Raw genomic sequence first — 21,795 nt, 5'->3', positions numbered from 1 at the left:
TGAATTTATTAGCCTCCAGAGGTGTCCTGTATGAAACCCATAATGCCCCTCTCAGTCCTCCACTTTGGCTGCTGCTCTCCAGTAACAGGAAGAGCGTGAATTTCCAAGTGGGAGCAGTGAGCCTTTAGCTGTGGGCTCATGTTAGTACGACGACCTGAGCAATGGCTTCTTTTTTGTATGCTGTTAGCGGTGTGAGTGCATCTACCCATTCAAATAGCCCCTGCCGGGAGTTTGTGGCCCTGTCTGCACACTTGTTATGTTTTGCTGTGCTGCCTGGCACCAGCCTATGCCCCACCATACCACGTGTCAACAAGGCTGTGCTGGGGGTGGTGCTTGCATAACACTCTGAGAAACTTCTTCTCAGGGGTTTACATCTGTGTGCGAACCCCCTTCCCTCTCCTATAGATGCCACACAGTCTGGGTCCTTCCTGCACTCAGCCACATCATGTGGGTAGCCCCGAAAGCAACCCAATGAAAGGATGTGTCTGCTGTTTGGTGCTGAAAATGCTGCCAGTCATGTGGGAAAGAGAGGGCTTTGCTGCCATCGTGGCAAACTCTCCCCTGGCAGTTAACATATGGGGGGCTTTGCTAAAGCTGTGGGGAAGTCTCCCCCAGTGGTTAAGATACTGGGGGCTTTGCAGCTGCCATGGGCAAGTCTCCCCCAGAAGTTAAGGTACTGGGGGTTTTGCTGCCACCATGGGGAAGGAACAGCTCAACTAGTCATCCACTGAACCCCTCCTCCTTGGCCCATATCTGGGCTTGCTGCTGCTGCTGCTGCTGCTGGGGAAAAGTCTCCCCTGGCGGCTAAGGGGCTTGCTGCTGATAGGGGAGGACGACTTCAATTGGTCATCCAGCAGCAGCTCCCCCTCCCCCAGCCCATATGTGGGCTTGCTGCTGCTGCTGCTGCTGCTGCTGCTGCGGAAAAGTCTCCCCTCTGTGGCTAAGGGGCCTGCTGCTGCCATTGGGAAAAAGTCTCCCCCGGCAGCCAAGGAGTTTGTTGCTGCCGCCAGGGAATAGTCTCCCCAGTGGCTAAGGGGCTTGCTGCCACCGGGGGAGGACCATTTCAACTGGTCATCCAGTGACACCTCCCCGATTGGCCCATACCTGGGCTTGCTGCCACCAGGGGAAAACAACAATTCTTTTTTTCCTGCACAGTTTGGGACCCCGCATTAAGACTCACCCCCACACCAATACAATGAAGGGGGAAAACAAAAATTCTCTTTCTTTCTTCCTACATTCTTCTCAATGTAAGAAACATTCTGGGCCCCTGCATTATTTTCAGGGATAACACTTTGGTAACGATGAGAGGTGGAATACTCAGTGGATGGCTAGTTGAGAACACAATCGTTGCATGGAGGCCTTATAGTGAACTGGAAAGCCAAAAACCCTTTCCATTAACAACATAATGTAGGGGAAAACCAAAATTTCTCTCCTTCTTCCTACATTCTTCCCCCTGCGTTATTTTCAGGGATCACATTTCTGCAATGATGGGAGGTGGGACAGAAGGCCAGTTGGGAATATAGTCGCTGCACCTGTGTTGGCAATGTAATTTGTGGGGAAACCAAAAATTATTTCTTCTAATTTTGAGTGTCTTCTGCATTATTTCCAGGGGTCGACATATCTCCAGGGATCAGGAGGAGAATGATGAAAATGCAATGGGGACAGAGGATGTCAAGATTAGCAAGCATACCCAGAATGCTATGGGGATGAGGGAACTGTGGGATAGCTTCCCACAATGCACTACTGCAACAGTTGATATTAGCCAATGTGTGGTGTGGCAGCAATGACTTCACTTTGTAGGGAGCATGGTGTGAAATGAGGATGGTTGAAATTGAACTTATAAATTCCAGAATTAGACATTGATATAAATAAAATTGAATTTATCTTGTAGTGTAGACACAGCCTGAGTGATTCACTCCCTGTCATCCACTCTCAGTTTCTGTCAGTCAGAGGCTTAGGGATACCTCCAGAGCATGGAGTCTCATCCCTGATCAGACTGGTCAATACCATTGATAGACCTATTCTCCACTAATTTATCAAATTCTTTTTTGAACCCACTTGTAATTTTGGTGTTTACAACACCCTCCAGGAATAAACTCCATAGATTAACTTTGTGTTGTGTGAAACTGTTGTGTGCTTGATTTTAAACCTGCTGCCTATTAATGTCCCTCGATAATGTTTGCTTCTTGTGTTACTGAAGGAGTAAATAACACTTCCTCCACCTCATTCATGATTTTATAAATCTTTACCATATTCCCCCTTGGTTGTGTTTTCAAGTTGAACAGTTCCAGCCTTTTTAATCCTTCCTCACACGGAAGTTGTTCCATAGAGCTAATACTTTTTGTTATTCTACTCTTTTCAAGATTCATTATATCTTTTTTCTAAATGGGTTGACCAAAACCGCACACAGTATTCAAGATACAGGCCTAGCATAGATATATAAAGTGGCATCCCCAGGCTTAACCCCTCTTAGCCTCAAACCCACCAACCCCTGTCCTCCGGTTTAACCTCTCTCAGACCCAAACCTCCCAGAACCTCACCCACAGGCTTAAACACCTCACAGCCCCAAACCCAGGATTAATTTACCTTGCATAGGAGCTCTGGGAGCTGCCTCCCGCACTGCAACTTCGCCAGGCCACTGTCTTCTCCTTGGTGCAGCTGCATGGCTCACCCCAGCCCTCCTACTCCCTCCCCCACCTGCACTGCAATAATGGGACTCATTTAAATTGGTTTAATAGCCACATTCCCCCAGCCAGCCATTAAACCAATTACATTGAATTTTACTCTTTCAGTGCAGCAGGGTAGGAAGGAGTGAGCAGTGGCAGAGGTGGGAGCTGCAAATGTCTCCTTAAAGAGCCACTTGCGTCTTGTAGCCACCCAGCCAGCTTTCAAAATGGCGCCGCTGCCGGCTCCATGGGCTGGATTCTGGCCCATGGGCCATGTGTTAGACACCCAATCTACTCCTTTCCTAATGATTCCCAACATTCTGTTGTTCTTTTTGATCACCACTGAACACTTGAGTGGATATTTTCAGAGAACTATCCATAATCCTTTCTTTCTTGAGTGGAAACAACTAATTTAAACACAATCATTTGTATGCATTGTTGGGATTTTATTTTCCAATATGCATTACTTTGCATTACTTACACTGAACTTCATCTGACATTTTGTTGCCCCAACACCCAGTTTTGGGAGATCCCTTGGGCAGAGCCTTTGCAAGTGCTCAGCAGGGAGGAGAGCTGTAGTTGAGCTATAAAACAATGGTGAATCACTGGGGTGTAGTGTGCACATGGCATATATTTACAGACATAATTGGGTCATGCCCCAACACCATCTCACTCTGGGAACAGCTCTGGAAGAGGGCTGGACATTCAGGATAGATTCAGATGACTAGAAGACTGCCCATAGCCAGCAGCCTGTGTTTCTACTGGTGGTGGACATCCACGTATGCCTTGGAGTGCATAACGAAGTTTATACCACACACGGATGGAAAAACAGATGGAATATTAGTCCCTGCAGCATTCTTCTGCCTCTGACAGCAGCAATGAGATGGGCAAGGAGGCAGAAGATGCCACATTAAGCTAGGAAGCACCTTGAGCAGCAGCAGCATCACTTCCCCCAAGAAGACTCAGGTACAAGCACAGATGCCAACTTTCCAAAGTGCCCTGGGGAGCTCAATCCCCAGCTCTTCACAAGGCCTTACCTCTACTTCACCCCCTCCCTTAAGCATGTGACATCCTCACTTCCCCCCAGGTTTCCTAACCCTTCTTAAAACATGAGTGTATATTCAGTGTCTGAGAAAGCTAGACATGAACAGTTCAGACTGACCTACAGGTTGAAACTCTCTCATCCAGCACTCTTCAGGGCCTGACCAGTGCTGAATGAGAGAATTTGCTGAACCACGGGAGGCCAATCTTGTCTGGCAGCATTACCAACACTACCATTGCTTACTAGGCTCTTAGAAGACATTTAGGGGTAATTACAGCTAAATAACAGCACAGAACACAGAGCCAGGACTAGTGCCTGTAAACAAACTTTGTGGGACCACAGAAGACTGGTCCACACTCATCAAGTGATTGTCTGGCTAACTAAAATCATGACAATTATGGATGTTGCCAGATAAGGGAGTTCAACCTGTTACAACACACAGAGCAGGTAGGCATTTTGCCAGCAGCCTTCTGAATATACTGTGGTCTTCTCCTTTGCCTCCTCTACAGCTAACTGTGGCCTTAGTTGATCCAACACTTTTCTATACTACTAATCTTGAATTTCAGTGTGGCAAAAAGATTAGTTTGCAAATTGTATTTAACTGTTCCATATTGCTCAATATTTGTTCATAGCATTTAGATATATGTTATTAGGGCTTAGGATAAAAACACTTGCTGTCCCCACATCTCTGAAGCCAGTGACACTTAAAATCTGCAGCAAATCACATTAGAAAAGGAACATCCCACATGCCTCCCAGGTAATGCTGGAGAGCCATAAATAAACTTGATTATTTCCACAAGGGGAATCAAAAACATTTTAGATGGCAAAACTGCATCAGATAAAATTGAAACAAAAAGCAAAAATAATACTGCATTTCAATTCTGTGGTTCCAGTCATTTCACAAAATACCCCTACGTTAATTAGCATTGAATTTCCAAGTATCTACACACAAAGCAAATTTTTATGCTTCAGAGTATTTGCAGCGAGAGGAAAAAGGAAAATATGTAATAAGAGTAATTCTTCATCTCAGCTGTCACATTCTGTAACACTGGATTCAACAACTTAGATCTAACTGACAGGCATTTGGCAATACTTCAGCAAAGCTGTAGTTTTCTCTAGGGCCACACATCACTATAAGCCATATGCAGCATGGTACTATGGAAAGGTAGTGGGGTGGAGAAGTAACATACTTTGATTTTTCCAACTTTCACTGAGCAGCTCTGCCATTTGAAAACCTGCCAGTCCTATGAAGTGGTGAAAGAACCAGCTCACTGACTGCATGAAAATTTACATTGGCAAAGGTACCCTGCTAACAAGATGGATGCACCTGATAAAATCTATTAGAGAAAAACCAGGGAAGATTTGTTCACCAATACAGTATGTGAACACTGCACATTACTACTTGATAAATTGAAGATTAATCCTATATCATTCAGTGCATATAAACAGAGCACATTTCGATGTGTATGACAGAATCAGGGATGTGACTCATTTAAGCAATTCTTGGGGTGGGAAGGGTGGAGTTAAACATGTAATGCCGACAAACCTGGGGTTTTCAGCACCAGGGATAGAACCTGGGAGCGTAGGGTCTAAAGCCCTGCACTCTACGGCTACGTCTACACGTGCAGCCAACATCGAAATAGTCTATTTCGATTAATAACGTCTACACGTCCTCCAGGGCCGGCAACGTCGATGTTCAACTTCGACGTTGCTCAGCCCAACATCGAAACAGGCGCAGCGAGGGAACGTCTACACGTCAAAGTAGCACACATCGAAATAGGGATGCCAGGCACAGCTGCAGACAGGGTCACAGGGCGGACTCAACAGCCAGCCGCTCCCTTAAAGGGCCCCTCCCAGACACAGTTGCACTAAACAACACAAGATCCACAGAGCTGACAACTGGTTGCAGACCCTGTGCCTGCAGCATAGATCCCCAGCTGCCGCAGCAGCAGCCAGAAGCCCTGGGCTAAGGGCTGCTGCCCACGGTGACCATAGAGCCCCGCAGGGGCTGGAGAGAGAGCATCTCTCAACCCCCCAGCTGATGGCCGCCATGGAGGACCCAGCAATTTCGACGTTGCGGGTCGCAGATCGTCTACACGGTCCCTACTTCGACGTTGAACGTCGAAGTAGGGCGCTATTCCTATCTCCTCATGAGGTTAGCGACTTCGACGTCTCGCCGCCTAATGTCGAAGTTAACTTCGAAATAGCGCCCGACGTGTGTAGACGCGACGGGCGCTATTTCGAAGTTGGTGCCGCTACTTCGAAGTAGCGTGCACGTGTAGACGCAGCTTACCACATGAGCAAAAGGCCAGCTGGCTCTCAGCTGAGGCTGTAGAGCAGAGACTTCACTCGCCCCTGATGAGGTCTCAGTACCTCTGGGTACTACAAACAGATAAGAAAGAAACAGAGACCAAGCAATTCACCCTGGGTATAAAACAAAGCAGCTCTCACTTAGAACAAGTACAAAATAAATTGTTCACTTGTTTATATAAGTAATGTAATACCCATAGATGTTTTCAGGGAGATTTATTCTTGGATTAGTACCACCCTGCTCCAGGTTTGGCAGGTTTCTACTTGCATTGCAGGTGCACTAATCTATGTTCTGATTCATTAAAAGTAGCAAAAAGCCAGGGTGGAGCGTAAACTAGCAGCAGTACCAGGCAAGTTGAAATTCCACATTGAAGCACAGCGAAACAAGGGAGTTTGAAGAACAAAACTCTTATTGAACAAATTCTACCAGCCTTGTAAATGTTAGTGTCAACACAATAATCATTACAACAGTGAGCATTTGTTTAGAAAAACATTATGCAAAAATATAATATTTGGATCACTTCATTTACATTGCTCCTGACTGAGTATTTTACACTATTCATGACGTTATTTCTAGTGGTTTCACTACACTGAGTGAATTCTCTGACTACAAACGTTTAACGCAGGCATGTCCAACCCGTGGCCCGTGGGCCACATGCAGCCCTGGACAGCTAGTAATGCGGCCCCACAAGATCGTAAACTTTTAACATTATTATGTGATTTATATACATTAACTATATTATATCTTTTATATGCAGCCCAAGACAATTCCTCTTCACTCAATGCAGCCCAGGCAAGCCAAAAGTTTGGACACCCATGGTTTAACGAATCAGGAGCATCAGGCACTATGTAGATATGCAGACATTGACACACCTTTGTTCATATAGTAGAGCAAGACCCAGCTACATCAAAGACCACATTTTGATCTAAGAACCCCCAAGACTGCTGTGTTTCTCTGAGGCAATATAGACCATAAAAAACAACAAGAAGTCCTGTGGCACCTTATAGACTAAGAGCTATTTTGGAGCATAAGCTTTCATGGGCACAGACCCGCTTCATCAGATATATCTGCTGAAGCGGGTCTGTGCCCACGAAAGCTTATGCTCCAAAATAACTGTTAGTCTATGGCTACGTCTACACGTGAAGCCAACATCGAAATAGGCTATTTCGATGAATAACGTCTACACGTCCTCCAGGGCTGGCAACGTCGATGTTCAACTTCGATGTTGCACGGCACCACATCGAAATAGCCGCTGCGAGGGTATGTCTACACGCCAGAGTAGCACACATCGAAATAAGGGTGCCAGGCACAGCTGCAGACAGGGTCACAGGGCGGACTCAACAGCAAGCCGCTCCCTTAAAGGGCCCCTCCCAGACACAGTTGCACTAAACAACACAAGATACACAGAGCTGACAACTGGTTGCAGACCCTGTGCCTGCAGCATAGATCCCCAGCTGCCGCAGAAGCAGCCAGAAGCCCTGGGCTAAGGGCTGCTGCCCACGGTGACCATAGAGCCCCGCAGGGGCTGGAGAGAGAGCATCTCTCAACCCCCCAGCTGATGGCCGCCATGGAGGACCCAGCAATTTCGACGTTGCGGGACGCGGATCGTCTACACGGTCCCTACTTCGACGTTGAACGTCGAAGTAGGGCGCTATTCCGATCCCCTCATGAGGTTAGCGACTTCGACGTCTCGCCGCCTAACGTCGAAGTTAACTTCGAAATAGCGCCCAATGCGTGTAGCCGCGACGGGCGCTATTTCGAAGTTGGTGCCGCTACTTCGAAGTAGCGTGCACGTGTAGACACAGCTTATAAGGTGCCACAGGACTTCTTGTTGTTTTTGAAGATACAGACTAACTCGGCTACCCCTCTGGTAGAGACCATAAAGTGACTGAGAGCTGGGGACATAAACATCATCTGTGGAGGAGATTCAGCATGGGATAATCATCCAGAGGAGACTGGGTGAATCTAGACTCTGACCATCTTCAGGAAATGTGGCACACATTCACCTTTGAGATAGCATTCTCACCTCAGACAACACTCAAAATTTGAACAGCCCTTTAACCCTATCTACTCCCCATAATCAACTGCAAGCACCACCTCCAGCAACTTCTGCCCTGTAACTGAAGTGCCAGAGAGTCAACGACATCCACTGAGGACTTTGCTATTGCTAATGAATAACAGGCTGTGTTCAAAGATACCAGTGATGGGTGGCAGGATGCAGGTCCAACACCGATGGAGAACACAACACAATTAATATTGCTGCTATTTTGTTGACACTACAGAAAGTCCCCTTCTGTTCATTCACAAAGACAAACAGAAATTCAGTTGACTGAAGCTAATCAAAGGGAAAGACTTATTAAGGTGTTGTAGTCCATCTGGTACAGCTCTATTACCTACAGAGATATGATAGGTAGGAACTAAGATTGAAAAGAACAGATAAACTTATTTTACTGAGCAAATGTTTTCAACCAATGAAGAGCCAAATTGCATTGGTTAAGAAATAGAACACATAAGTCATCCATGGCACAGAGGTGGTTACAACGGTAACAAGCACTGAACTTGGTCAACAATTATACATCATAACTGCCTTGCCCTGGATACATGTGGTGGGAAGATTACATTCAAGCCAATAAGTAGCCCCTGGGCAAATATGCATAGCAGATTCTTAGTCTATCAACACAGGTAAATTACTTAACAGCAGGAATTTGCCCCTTTTGGGGATAAGTCCTAAGATTTCAAGAGGAAAGGAAAAAAATAGCTCAGTCCAGTTTAACTCAGTCCATTAGGTATGGAAGCCAATGCTTCCCCTGACATGGTCCTTCGTCATCTCCAATCATGTCCCTCAGTGGGTCTCTCTCCTCCCTCACTCTGGTGCTAAACAGTCCCTCGTCGTCCTCAGTCATATCCCTCATCAGTCATCTCAAGTCCTTCTGTCCAGCTATAGTCCGTTGAAATCTTGGTGACAGTCTCTTCTGTCACTTGAAAGAAAGCAAGGCCTGAGGGGTAAAGTGGATGAAACCATGGCTATGTCCCTCCTCAGTGAGAATCCAAGTGATGCTTTAGAAAAGCACAGTGTCAGGGAGGGCACCAGTGGTAATCACTGAACGTGTCCCTCAGCGGTCATCTGTCTTCAGTCACGGTCGCAGTCAGTAGCTGTACCACTGGTCATTTGCTCCAGCACCTGTGGAAAGAAGCAAAGAAAAAGCGGGGGAGGAGAAAGAAAAATGTGGCACCTGTTGAATCCATCCTCGGTGGGCAACCAGGCAAAGTTTATTAGGGGCAGAGTCTAGAGACCATCAGGGAGTGCCTTCAGAGTGATCCCTGACCATGTACCGCGTCGAAGTCTCAGTCATTGTCCAGAGTCCCTTGCAGTCCAGCACCTGTGCGGGGGGGAGACAGCCTGTGGGGTGTAAATGGTTAGAGTCCCCGACTGTGCCTCTCTTTGCTGAGCAGACAACTCAGTCCTGTCTTAGTCCAAGGTCGCAGTCCACCTCGGTGGAGCAGGAGGGTCTGTGGTTCAGGAGACTTTAGCATGTGTTGTTGGAGAAGCAGGTCACTTACTTCTGCTGGTACTGGTGGTAGCTCATGATGTGCTCTGTGTAAATGTCCTGGGACCATCTGATGGCATCAGACACCATCAGCCGATGCATGAGGTGGGCAAAACAGCAGCTGATGCTGCGGCTCTCAGTAGTGTAGCCCTGGAATCGTAGGGTGTTATAGAGTGTCCCAGGCTGCTCGAAAGGCCGCTGTCCAGTTCTCGAAGAGGATAGTGACATCCATCATGGCGATCTAGCAGCCCACCCAGTCTAGTTTTACATTTCTGAAAAAATGATGCTTCTGAAATTGTTTCCAGAATATTGTTCCACAAAATAATATATTTCATTGTTAAGACATTCACCTTGAATACCAGGAGAAAATGCCTTACTATCTTTATTTGAAGTCATTCATTCAAGTATCTAAATAATGCTAGAACACAATTACATGTATACTTCCAAACTGAAGATTACAAGGCTTAGGCGCAGTCTAATCGCTGGTATTAATGAATTTCACAGGCAAGATTACACCACTGAAAATGCCCCATTACCAGCCCTTTTAAATCTGAATTTGAGGTTTATAAACAGTGGGGCTATGTCTACACTTATGAAAAACTTTGAAATGGCCATGCTAATGGCCAAATTGAAGAATACTAATGAAGTGCTGAAATGAATATTCAGTGCCTTATTAGCATGCTGCCAGCCGCGGCACTTCAAAAGTGCCATGGTTCACTTGCCTGCGGCTTGTGTACATGGGGGTCCTTTTTGAAAGGACCCTGCCAACATCGAAATCCCCTTATTCCTATCAGGTGTCCCTTTATTCTTTGGCGAAGCTTTTGCCCAGTCAGTCCAATGTACATAGTGGCAGGGCATTGTCGGCACATAATGGCATATATAATGTTGCTTGAAGTGCATGAGAATGTGCCCGTGGTCTTGTAACTAACATGGTTAGGTTCAGCTGGCAGGCCCAGGGAGAGGACTATCCCAGCAGCTTGGAGCATGGTGAAAAGCATATTCCCAGAATAAATATGTGGACAAAGTTGGCAGCAGGGTTTGCTGCAAGGAAAAGTTCCAGGATTAGTATTATTGTGGTGTAACCTGTGATTGCTAGTGAGAATCTTTCTTAGGTTAGGAGTTGTCTATAGGAGAGGACAGGACTGTCCCATAGGGCCTTCTGGAGCATAGCATCATGATCTAGGATAGGTTGTAGGTTTTTAATGATTTGTTGCAGAGGTTTGAGTTGGGGGCTATAGGTGATGACAAGTGGTGTTCTCCCAGTGGGTAATTAAGTTCTACAGATGTTTGGTAGAGGTCTTGAAGTTTTCAGGGTCTGTCAGTAGGATCAGAGCAGATGCAAATATATTTAAGGGCTTGACTAGAAATGATGGATTGTGTGGTGTGTGCTGGATGGAAGCTGGAGACAGGTAGGTAAGTGTAGCAGTCAATGGGTTTCTGGTAGAGTGGTGTTGATGTGGCCATCAGTGATTTATACTGTGGTATCCAGGAAATTTACTTCTCATGTAGAATCATCAAAGCTGAGATTGATGGTAGGGTGCAGGTTGTTAAAATCTCTGTGGATTTCTTCCAGAGTCTCTTTGCCATGGGTCCAAATGATAAAGATGTCATTGATGTAGCATAAGTAAAGGAGCGGTAACAGTGGACAAGAGCTAAGGAATTATTCTAAGTTGGCCATAAAAATGTTAGCGTACTGTGCTCGTAATTATCTCAAGTAGAACACAACTTCCCTCATCGCTCTACCACCTACTTCAGTCCTATGTACGCGATTTGTTAGTTTTTATTGCAATGTTTTTTTGTTCCTCTGTTCTTATAAATGTCAGTCTGTATTGGAAATGAGATTGAGCTGAAGAAGTGGGTCTGTCCCACGGAAGCTCGTCACTGAATAAATCATTTTGTTAGTCTTTACACTGCTACATTTCTGCTGCCTTGTTTTATTAAATATTTGTATAAGTCTTTGGAGGACTGGGGCCTTAGTTGGCATTTCTTGACTTCTGAGTACCTAACTGTACAACTCTAAAGGTCTCTGAATCTATATTTTTAATGGTAGCAGTACACAGATCTGCCCCTTACAAGTTCACATCAACAACTTACTTTTTCTTAGTTCTCTGCCTTTGTAGTCACACCTTTGTGAATTACAATTGCTCTTCTTTCCACACTAATCCATCTCAATGGACTGGAGCAGTTTTAAATCACAACCACAACAAGGCACACATCTTCTAATCTTCTAAAATAAAGTTTTGTTTGTTTGTCTTGAAATACATTTTATCCTCAGAGTCTAGATATTTTGAATATTCCAATAGCTTCATGACTTCTCTCCTTGACAGAAAATTCATGGCCGGTTACCAGCTCCATTCTTTCATTCCAATTTTCTGTCATTACTCAATGTATCAGGAAGCTTTCTTATGCAAATTATCATTGTTCTCAATATGTATACCCGGTCAGAGAGCTCCTCATTTCATGTTAATTACACAAGATTTTTTTTCCCTGAAAATTATGCTGTACCAACAAGATAAAGGACACAAAGGGAATCCAAAAGAAAATTCAGCTGAGTGACAGGAGATGCAGTGGGACATAATTTTTCAATTTCTACTCACTCAAAACACTGCTCACAAAGAAAAAGATTGTTCAATTCATTGTTGTTGCTTTTAGATTTTTTTTCTCTTTATAAGGAGTTTATTTAGAGCAAAATCAACACATCTTATGCCTGTAAAATTACAGCTGAATTCCTCTTTATCTAGTGTAATGAAAATGAAATGCTGCAAAGATAAATTCTCTGCCTGGGAAATATGATTATTTTATCCGATGTCTGATTTGGGTGGCATTCATTTATTCAGGCCTTAACAGTAAGCTATGCATCTGGAAGAACTGGGTTTGTGTTCATTTTCATTTCCTTATGGTGTCTAAGGAAAGCTGGACAAGAATTCTAGGAATGCAAAAGATAAGAGATGCTGCTTGAGTTTTTTTTTTTAAATATTAAAAATTCAGGTCCTGTCTGGGGTTGTGTATACAATTTTTAAGAAAATACCAGTCACTCACTATATTACCACAGAGGCAGCTTCACTACTACCAAAGATAGTGAAAGTGGGAGGCTCCCACTCTGTCCCAAAAAAGGCTATACTGTATGTAACAAAACAGATGTGTTTATCATTTGTTTCACAAGAGTTCACCCCCACCCCACACAAACATATACACAATTCCTGGTCAGTGATGTTTAGGTGAAAGAGTTAAAATTTCCACAATACTAATTGTTATGCTTTTCTTTATGAGGCTTATAAATGGAGCCCTGAACAGATACACGTCTACGTGGAATTGCAGATATCCTTGCACAGACATTGGTATCCACAGTCCACAGGGCTCTACTCTTAAGAGACACTGTGGCCAATGGAGAGGACCATGATCCTGTCGTGCCCCATACCAGCAGCTCCTCCCAACATCCCTGACAATAGCAGTGCTCTATGACACGGGACAGAAGATGCCACAGCTGGAGGCAAGGCTGGAGGGTGATACAGCTGCACTGCTGGCAGGAGCTGTTGGCATGGGGTGCTGGCTTCCAGGAACGACAGGACCCCGTTGGCCACAGTGGTCTGGGAGATAGAGCACTGCAGATACCAATGTCTACCTGCGGATATTCCCATCTGCTGGTAGACATTTGTATTCATACAGGGCTCAATTTATAAAACCTAATGCATGTTTCAATAACAGGAGAAAAAATATAAAAACACACTAATGTTAACTGAATGGGAAACAAACTAGTTTGTTCACTTCAGGCTTGGAGACTGATTTAAATTTACAAGGAATGCTTCTCTTAATGATATTATCTATTTAACACAACCATGGGAAGACTATACAACTGCCATAAGGGGCAAAATCTCATAGAATGGGAATGGAGTTATTCTGGTAAATTAGTATTATGCAACTAAACAGATTCCTTCAACAGACTTTTTTAATTAAAGAAAAATTTATAAATTCAATCAAGTCTTAATCTGAATCAATCTGTACAATTTCAGTAAGGTTTTGGTTTAAAAAAAAAGTAAAATTTCATCAAACGACTCTGTCAGAGACGAAAGAGAAAAAATAACTTTACAGATCAGACTGAGATTTCCTGCCAGCACAGTGAGGTTGTTGTCTTCCAGAACATGACACACATTTTTCTAGCACTGTAACTGTCAGATTCGGTTGACTGGGCAACTCAGGAAAGACAAATGGAAATTTATTTATGGACAATGGTTGAAGCTATTAATTTCGGCAATGTGGTACATGCTGTCTGCACATGTAGACTTTCCCAAACTAATTAGTTAATATGTGCAAGCTATTTATTTTTTGAGTAAACTGGACATTTTCAACAGAGTGCTGCAAATCACAAGACTAGCAGAAATATTATATGCAGAAATGTTTGCAAGAAGGTAAACCTGGCAAATTTATCACAACGACATACATGATGCCAGAGACAGCCTACCATTTGTTGGGATGTGTTCCCATATTTTTGTAAACCAAAGCTTTACCCAAAGATACCCAATTAAAATTTTCATTAGCTATTAGAATTTTGGACATATTTGTTTCAAATGGGCTGACAGCAGATTTTAAACTTCTGTCCTTTCTAACAGAATTCAAGAACACTCAGGCTGAGATTTTCAAACAAACGTACCTCAGGCTGTGTGCCTAAATCCATATTAATGTGCCTAAGTCAGGAGTGGGGAACCTACAGCCCACAGGCTGAATCTGGAACGTGAATTGACTGGATCCATCCCACAATGTGCAAGGTTTGGAGCTCCCACTCCCTTGCAGCAGTGTGAGCCAGCCACTTGGGGTACCCTCCACCTAGACAGGGTACCAGAGCTGGAGTGCCAGTGCTGGTGGGACTGCACGGCTGCAGGGTGTGGTGGAGGAGGAGGCCTGAGCCTCCTGGCCCAAATCCAGGCAAGTCGAGGCCAGATCTGCCCCATGGGCTCTGCCAGGCAGGGAAGAATGGCTCTGTGCGCTACAAGGAAGCTCTCTGCACACTTTCCCTTCATCAATCCCATTGGTCGAATCACAGCCAATGGGACATGCGGCAGGGGGTGCTGGCGGCCTCCTTCCTTGCAATGCTCAAAGCCATGAGGCACGGAGTGCATTCTCCCCACTCAGCTGTGCTAGGTAGCGCCCCCATCCCTTCCAAACCCCTCGCAACCCCCACTGCACTCCTTCACTCCTGATTCCTGCACCCCCCGCATGTTCCCACACCCTCCCTCCTGCCCAGACCTCTCACCATACCCTACCACACCTCCACACTGGCCAGCCTCCTCACTCCCACCCTTCTCCGGCACCCTACCTTCCACTCAGATCCTCAGCTCCACCACCTCCTACGCTGCTCCTCCATACTCCCACCTCCCTCTTTCCCAGACCCCTCACACCCACCCTAGTCTGCTCCTGTACCCCCTTCCAGATTTCATGCCCCCAACCCAACCTACTCCTGCACCCTCCCTCCCACCCAGACCCCTCACCGCAAGGCCACTTCTACACCCTCAACTCTGCCCTGTTCCCAGCCCACTCCTGCACCCTCCCAGACCCTGTATCTCAAACTCGCACCTGAATCCTACCTATTGCCAAGACCCTGAATCTCCAACCTACTCCACCCTACCTTCATCCCAGCCCCTGCATCTACTCCAGCTGACCCCTCCCATGCACTGAACCTTTTGGTTTTTGCTCCACCCTAGAGCCCAGGGAGCCCTACAAATCAACTAGCCTCATTTGGGGGCCACATCTATGAATGGGGGGGCATTATTTTTTGCTTCTCACTTGCATGTGACCCTGACTGATTTTTCTGCAGGTCAGTGGCCCCTAACCCAAAAAAAAGGTTCCCCATCCCTGGCCTAAGTAAATGGTCTGCTTTTCAAAACTGCTGCGCATCTAACAGCTCTCACTGAAATCATCTAGGCACCCAGCATGTCTGAAGATCCAGCCATTTACTCGGGCACCTAAATATAAATTTGGGCAGGACTGAAAATCTTGGCCTATGTAAAATAGGTTAGAGTTACTTGATTAGGAAGTTAATCATTCAGATTGGGGGCATCTATTTTAAAACAAACATGTCTGCAAGAAACACATAACAGGCATAAGGATTAAAAGAAAACATGCCTATAATTACCTTTGCCTTGCGAAAATGATAGACTATCAGCATGCTTATGAAGTCCAACAGCATACAGAGTGTTTGGAATGAGATGATAGCAAGCCGTAAATACTTGTCCTCCTGTGCATAGCAGGGAGTATCATCTGTACAGTAAGAACATCCTTCCCTGCAGGGTAGGCAGGTGTAGACCTCCTCAGACATCTCGCCTCCAGAGACGTGATTATCTTTATCTTTTCCTGAAAGTATCAAATGGGGGAAATAAACCAACTTTAATTCCATGGCACAAGCAGTTCACACATACAGGAGCAAAACACTTCTCTGTTGACGTGTCTCTGTCTCCCATTTTCCTCTTTCACTAATTTCTGTAATGGCAACTCCTGAATGACAGAGTCTATCGTATCAGATACCTGGCAGGAGGAAAAAGAAATTTTACACTCACTGAGACATGAAAATTAGCTACTCCTGATAGCTACTTACCACTCAGAGTACAAAGTCTGATCTGATTTTTTATTGTTCCTTAACTCCATAAGGTTGTCATCTATGGAGTTCATTACCTTCAAATGAAATAAACCCCTATTTAATTAACACCATACAAGATGATTACTCAGTGCTTTACCAAAAGTGGAACTTGTTCTTGGATATTACACACAATTTTCATTTACAAACACAATCCACACAAGTAGGAAGTCTGTGAAATATGTTAACATTTTGTTTACCTAAATTGGTGATTCCCAATTTTTTTCATACCGTGATCCATCTTTCCACACCATGAAATCCTCCCAGATGGCTGCTATTCAGCTGGAATCTGAATCCTCAATCAAATTTAGCAATGTAGCCAGTGTATGCAGACCATGATGTACAGACACCTGTCTGCAACCCTCAGAGGGACACATTGTGGCCAGCAGAGAATCTGAAGTATATGCACCTGAGGTATGCACGTACCCTTCAGACATACCTCTACTGTACTGGCTTAATCCAGGCCTCATTGGTTACACTGCTGTTTATACACATGCCACAGGGCTATGTATATTACACACCACTGAATGAATCCTGCAGTGTAAATGCACCTTATCCCTCAGTATAAAACAGCTGAAGAAACCAGGTGAACTAAGGCAAACTTCTCAGCAACATAGTGGCAAGCTGGCAAGTGCAGGAGTTATAAGGAAGAATTTAGATGCTGATTTAGATCTCAATGGGATCGATCAATAAACTTCTGCATGGTAAGTACAGGCAGGCACTGACATTGTAGATCAGGGGTCAGCAACCTTCCTGAAGCGGAGTGTCAACATTTGACCTCTATGTATGGCCCAGGTGCCGGTGACACTTTTTAAAGTCACTAATAGTCCCACTTACAACAGCTTCATTAATAAATAAATTAGAGTGCAGAGCTGATCTTTTGCTAGTCCACAGGAGGCATGGCTTTAAGTAAGCTCCCAGCTGCATGGGGGAGGAGGAGTGGGGCGGAGCTCTCACCTTGTGTGCAAATGAAAATTGGCTCAAGTGCTATTCTTGGCACCCATGCTGGGGGTTGCTGACCCCTGTTGTAGATAATTCAGAATGTAAATCAAACTTGCTGAAATGCCAAATGCAAACACTAGGTAGAATGTAGAGGCTACTATAAATAACCTTTGGAAAATCTGATGCAAGCTGCAAGCAATTTAGTGTCAAAATAAAGTGACATCTTTCATCAGTTTTCACAAGAGCAGGGAATTGCTCCAGTATCTTCCATCAAAACTACCCTCCTGCAGCAATGTGTGCAAAATGATTTGCATCTGTTTGTTCTTGCTCTTCATCCCAGGAGTGCTACATACGTATATGGCTAGTAAAACACTTTTGGAACCTTTGGAAGGAAATTCTTGATGCAGCAAAAAATATCTGTAAGGATAATTCTGTTTTCTTTTTTCCACGTATGTGACAGCATGTGCACAGACATATGTTATGGATCTCCTCGCATTGTCTTAATCGGACTTTTAGCTTGGCACCTCAATAACATTGCCATAATATTCTGATATTTGCAATACGGCTGCTAAGAAATTCAAATTAATCACAATGAATAAAGTGATTTAAAATAAATCATGCTGTTAAACAATAATAGAATACCATTTATTTAATATTTTGGATCTGTCCTACATTTTCAAGTGTATTTATTTCAATTAGAACACAGAATAAAAGCACACAGTGTTCATTTTATATTTGCATTGTAAAAACAATATTTTAATTCACCTAATACAAATACTACAGTGTCATCTCTTTGTCATGAAAGTTGAACTTACAAACGTAGAATTATGTACAAAAATTGCACTCAAAAATAAAACAATGTAAAGCGCTTTAGCCTGCAAGTCAACCTCAGTCCTATACCTTTTCCAGGCAACCACTCAGACAAATCAGTTCACTGACATTTGCAGGAGATAATGCTGCCCACTTCTTATTTCCAATGTCACCTGAAACTGAGAACAGGCGTTTGCATGGAACTGTTGTAGCTGGCATCACAAGATATTTATGTGACAGAGGAGTTAAAGATTTGTATGTCTCTTCATAAATCACCCACCACTCCAGAGGACATGCATCCACCCCGCCAACCAGTTGTGCTCACAAACAATCCAAAGCAGTGCAAAATGAGTCCTGCTCCTTTTCATTATCTGATTAAGACATCACTAGCAGAAGGCTGATTTGCTTTTACAGTGGTTTTTGTCGTTTTTACAGGGTTTTTGTCGTTTCTGCCTCAGCATGTTGCCCTTTCCAAGACTTCTGAAAGCATGAACCACATCTCATCCCTCTCAAATTTTGGAATAGACTCCAGATTCTTAAGCCTGAGGCCACGTTCTGTAACTATCCTTAGAACTTTCACACTGGCATCTTCTTTATGTTTTGTCAAATCTGCAGTGAAAGCGTTCTTTCAGCCAGCAACATGTGATGGGTCTTTATCCAAGACAGCTTTAAGTGAAATATATGGCAGGATGCAGGTAATTCACAGCAGGAGACGTATAGTTCTCCCCTGAGGAGTGCAGTCACAAATTTAATTAATTATTTTCAACAAGCATCATCAGTGGGGATGCATGTCCTCTGAAGTGATGGTGAAAGCATGAAGGGACATACAAATATTTAGTAGATCTGGCCTGTAAATATCTTGTAATGCTGGCTACAAAAGTGTTATGCAAACACCTGTTCTCACTAACAGTCGATAAAACATAATATGCTATAGCAAATATACCAAAGATACTATAACAGCAAAACCTGATTTAGCCATATCTGGTGAAATAATTTCACTTGTCTTCAGTGAAAGGTCATTAATATGCATTAATCTGATGGGGAAGGAAAAGCCTATCCAAAACTGAAAGTATGAGGAAGAAACACCGAGTTACACAATTAAAAAGAAAAAAAAATGGAGTGAAGGAATAAAACTATTTTTATTTTACGACCAGAATATTATCTAAAAGGACTTTATTTTCACATACAACTAGATAACACACAAACCAACACACGCAGAGGCCCATATACATACATTGGAATATATATATTAATAAATACAGAGTGAGAAAGAGAGTGGGAGATGCACACACATCCATGTATTCACAAATAGCAAGTGGTGTGAGAATGTATCTCCCTAAGACACAAGCTGACCATGAGTTGTAAAGTCCTTGTGGTAGGGACTTGTCATGTATCTTAAGTACACAGCACATTATTTTATGTACATATATTTTATACATGGATGTGTGCACACGCATACAGACACACACACACACACACAAGGCTGCATTAAAAGAATCGTAATGTTGCAATGTCGAGCATATAAAAGTTAGGGAATGCCAGAACTGATTTTGTAGGTACAGCTTTAATCCAGCCCTCTTGTACATATGCCATCTTCAGTTGCATGATCTTGTAGCAACTCATTTTGACCTGAGGCACGATCTCACCATTAAAAAATTTAGGCCAAATAATTAAAGCTCAGCTAAGTTATAGACCTGGAAACACAGGCTACTTCTACACGTGCCCCAAACTTCGAAATGGCCACGCAAATGGCCATTTCGAAGTTTGGGGCAGGTGTAGACATGGCCACAGTCTTAAAATGGGATGCCTCGAGCAAATCTTAACAGACATCACAATCAGAGCTACTTTTGATAATTTTTAAAATTACTCTAAAACATCAGAAAAGAGTATGCTCCATCCTAGTGTGCTTAAAAAGGAAGATACAGCACACATTTTTGAGACATTAGAACAGAGGGTCAGCAAACTTTGCAAGGTGGAGTGCTGAAGTTTGATCTTTTGACCTCTATGAATGGTCCCAGCGCAAGTGACACTTTTTAAAATCATCAATACTCCTACTTACAATAGCTTCATTCATAAATAAATTAAGGTACAGAGCTTTGCCATTTAGGTGGTGGTTGGTAGCATTGGTAAGTCTTCTGTTAATCCACAGGCAGAATGGCTTTGATCATGCTCCCAGCTGCATGCGGGGATTAGGGTGGGTCTGAGCTCCCACCTCGCCTGACAATGAAAATCGGCTCACGTGCCACTTTTGTCAACCAATGTCTAAAGGACTTTCCAGTATCTAGACTGGGGTGGCCAAACTTTTTTCATCGGGGGCTACATTGCAATTTTTTTACATGTTCTGGGAGCTGAACACAAAATAGCCCCAAACCATCCCCCAGGCTTAACCCTTCGCAGCCCCAAACTGCCCTCCTGCCCCCAGGCTTAACGCCTTGAAGCCCCCAAACCGCCCCCACCCCCAGGCTTAACCCCTTGCAGCCCCAAACACAGGATTAACTTACCTCACACAGGATCTCCATGTGCTGCCAGCCCCCACTGCACCTTTGCTTAGCCACCAACTCCTCCTCACCAGGGCCACGTGTCTCCCCCTAGCCCTCCGACTCCCTCTCCGCACATACAGTGCTTGCAGCTCTTTACCCAGCCATGCTGATGTAATGTGACTCAACTTAATAGGTTTAATGGCTAGATCCCTGCTGACAGCCATTAAACCAATTACATTGAGTTCTACTTTTTCAGTATGGCATGGCAGGGAGCCAGAGGAGAAGTGAGTGGCAGCAGCATCCGGAGCTGCAAATGGCTCCTTAAAGAGCCACATGCGGCTTGGAGCTGCCCAGCCAGCTTTCAAAATGGTGCTGCTCCCAGCTCTGCAGTCTGGATGAAAAGGCTCCATGGGCTGGCTTCTGGCCCGCAGGCCACATGTTGGCCACCCCTGATCTAGATAATCACATAAGGGAAAATAAACAGCCTCAGCTGTGATTTGCAAAGAACATTTCTGTCAATTACTCTATTGTGAATCAATATTTACTCACTAACAATCTGGTTTTAGTCCTGAAATCTAAGTAGTTTCAGCATCATCACAGAAGTAATCACCAATTGCTCTACAGCAGGTGTTCAGATACAACTAATGATTTTTCTTCTTCTTTATATCTCAGCATGTTAAACATTTCCTATTGTTACTGTTGTGTAAAATGTAATTACTCAAATCAGTATGGGTACGTTGAAACAGGAAAGTTATTTTGAAACAACACCCAGTATTTTGAAACAACTATGCGAGTGTCTAAACCACACAATAGCTATTTTGAAATAATTTTGAAACAGCAGATGCCTTATTTTGACATTGGTAAACCTCAGTGTACAAGGAATAGTGCCTATTTCAATATAGGGGCTGTGTAGACAAGGAATAGAGCCTATTTTGAAATAAGCCACAGTGCATCCAATGGCTTTATTTCAAAATAGGCTCTGTTGTGTCTAGACACTCTATTTTGAAATAGCTGAGCACTATTTTGAAATGCATTTTGTGTGTAGCTGCGCTATTTCGCAATAACTTATTCCAGAATAATTTATTCGGGAATAACGCTGCTGTGTAGAAGTAGCCCATTTGCCCAACACATCTGGAAAATGTAAATCCTAACATAGCTAAACTTGGTGCCAGTTCTGAATGACTTCAGAAGCCCACAAAAAAACACAGCAAATTTCATGAAACCTGACTGGTAGCCATCACATGAATGACGTATAACTGGCATCAAACCACTTGGCAGAACCAAAGATACAAGCACCCGAACACCATGCCAAATTAAACCAGTTCAGTGGGCACAATGAAACAGATGTTTAAAATCTCAACAGCATATAAA

The 21,795-nt window shown here is 44.0% G+C and overlaps 1 protein-coding gene across 1 annotated transcript in view; it reads right to left on the bottom strand.

The window, feature by feature from the left end:
• The window catches only part of GPR158 (G protein-coupled receptor 158), a 352,985-nt gene that overhangs the window by 150,724 nt on the left and 180,466 nt on the right, over positions 1-21,795 (bottom strand). Inside the window, exon 4 of the mRNA XM_074986282.1 lies at positions 15,695-15,912. Coding sequence (XP_074842383.1) covers positions 15,695-15,912 — 218 coding nt within the window. The remainder of the gene's footprint in view (positions 1-15,694; positions 15,913-21,795) is intronic.

Source organism: Carettochelys insculpta, chromosome 2 (genome assembly GCF_033958435.1).
Source record: "Carettochelys insculpta isolate YL-2023 chromosome 2, ASM3395843v1, whole genome shotgun sequence".
NCBI lineage: Eukaryota > Metazoa > Chordata > Testudines > Carettochelyidae > Carettochelys > Carettochelys insculpta.
This window is presented reverse-complemented; position numbering and strand designations above follow the sequence as displayed.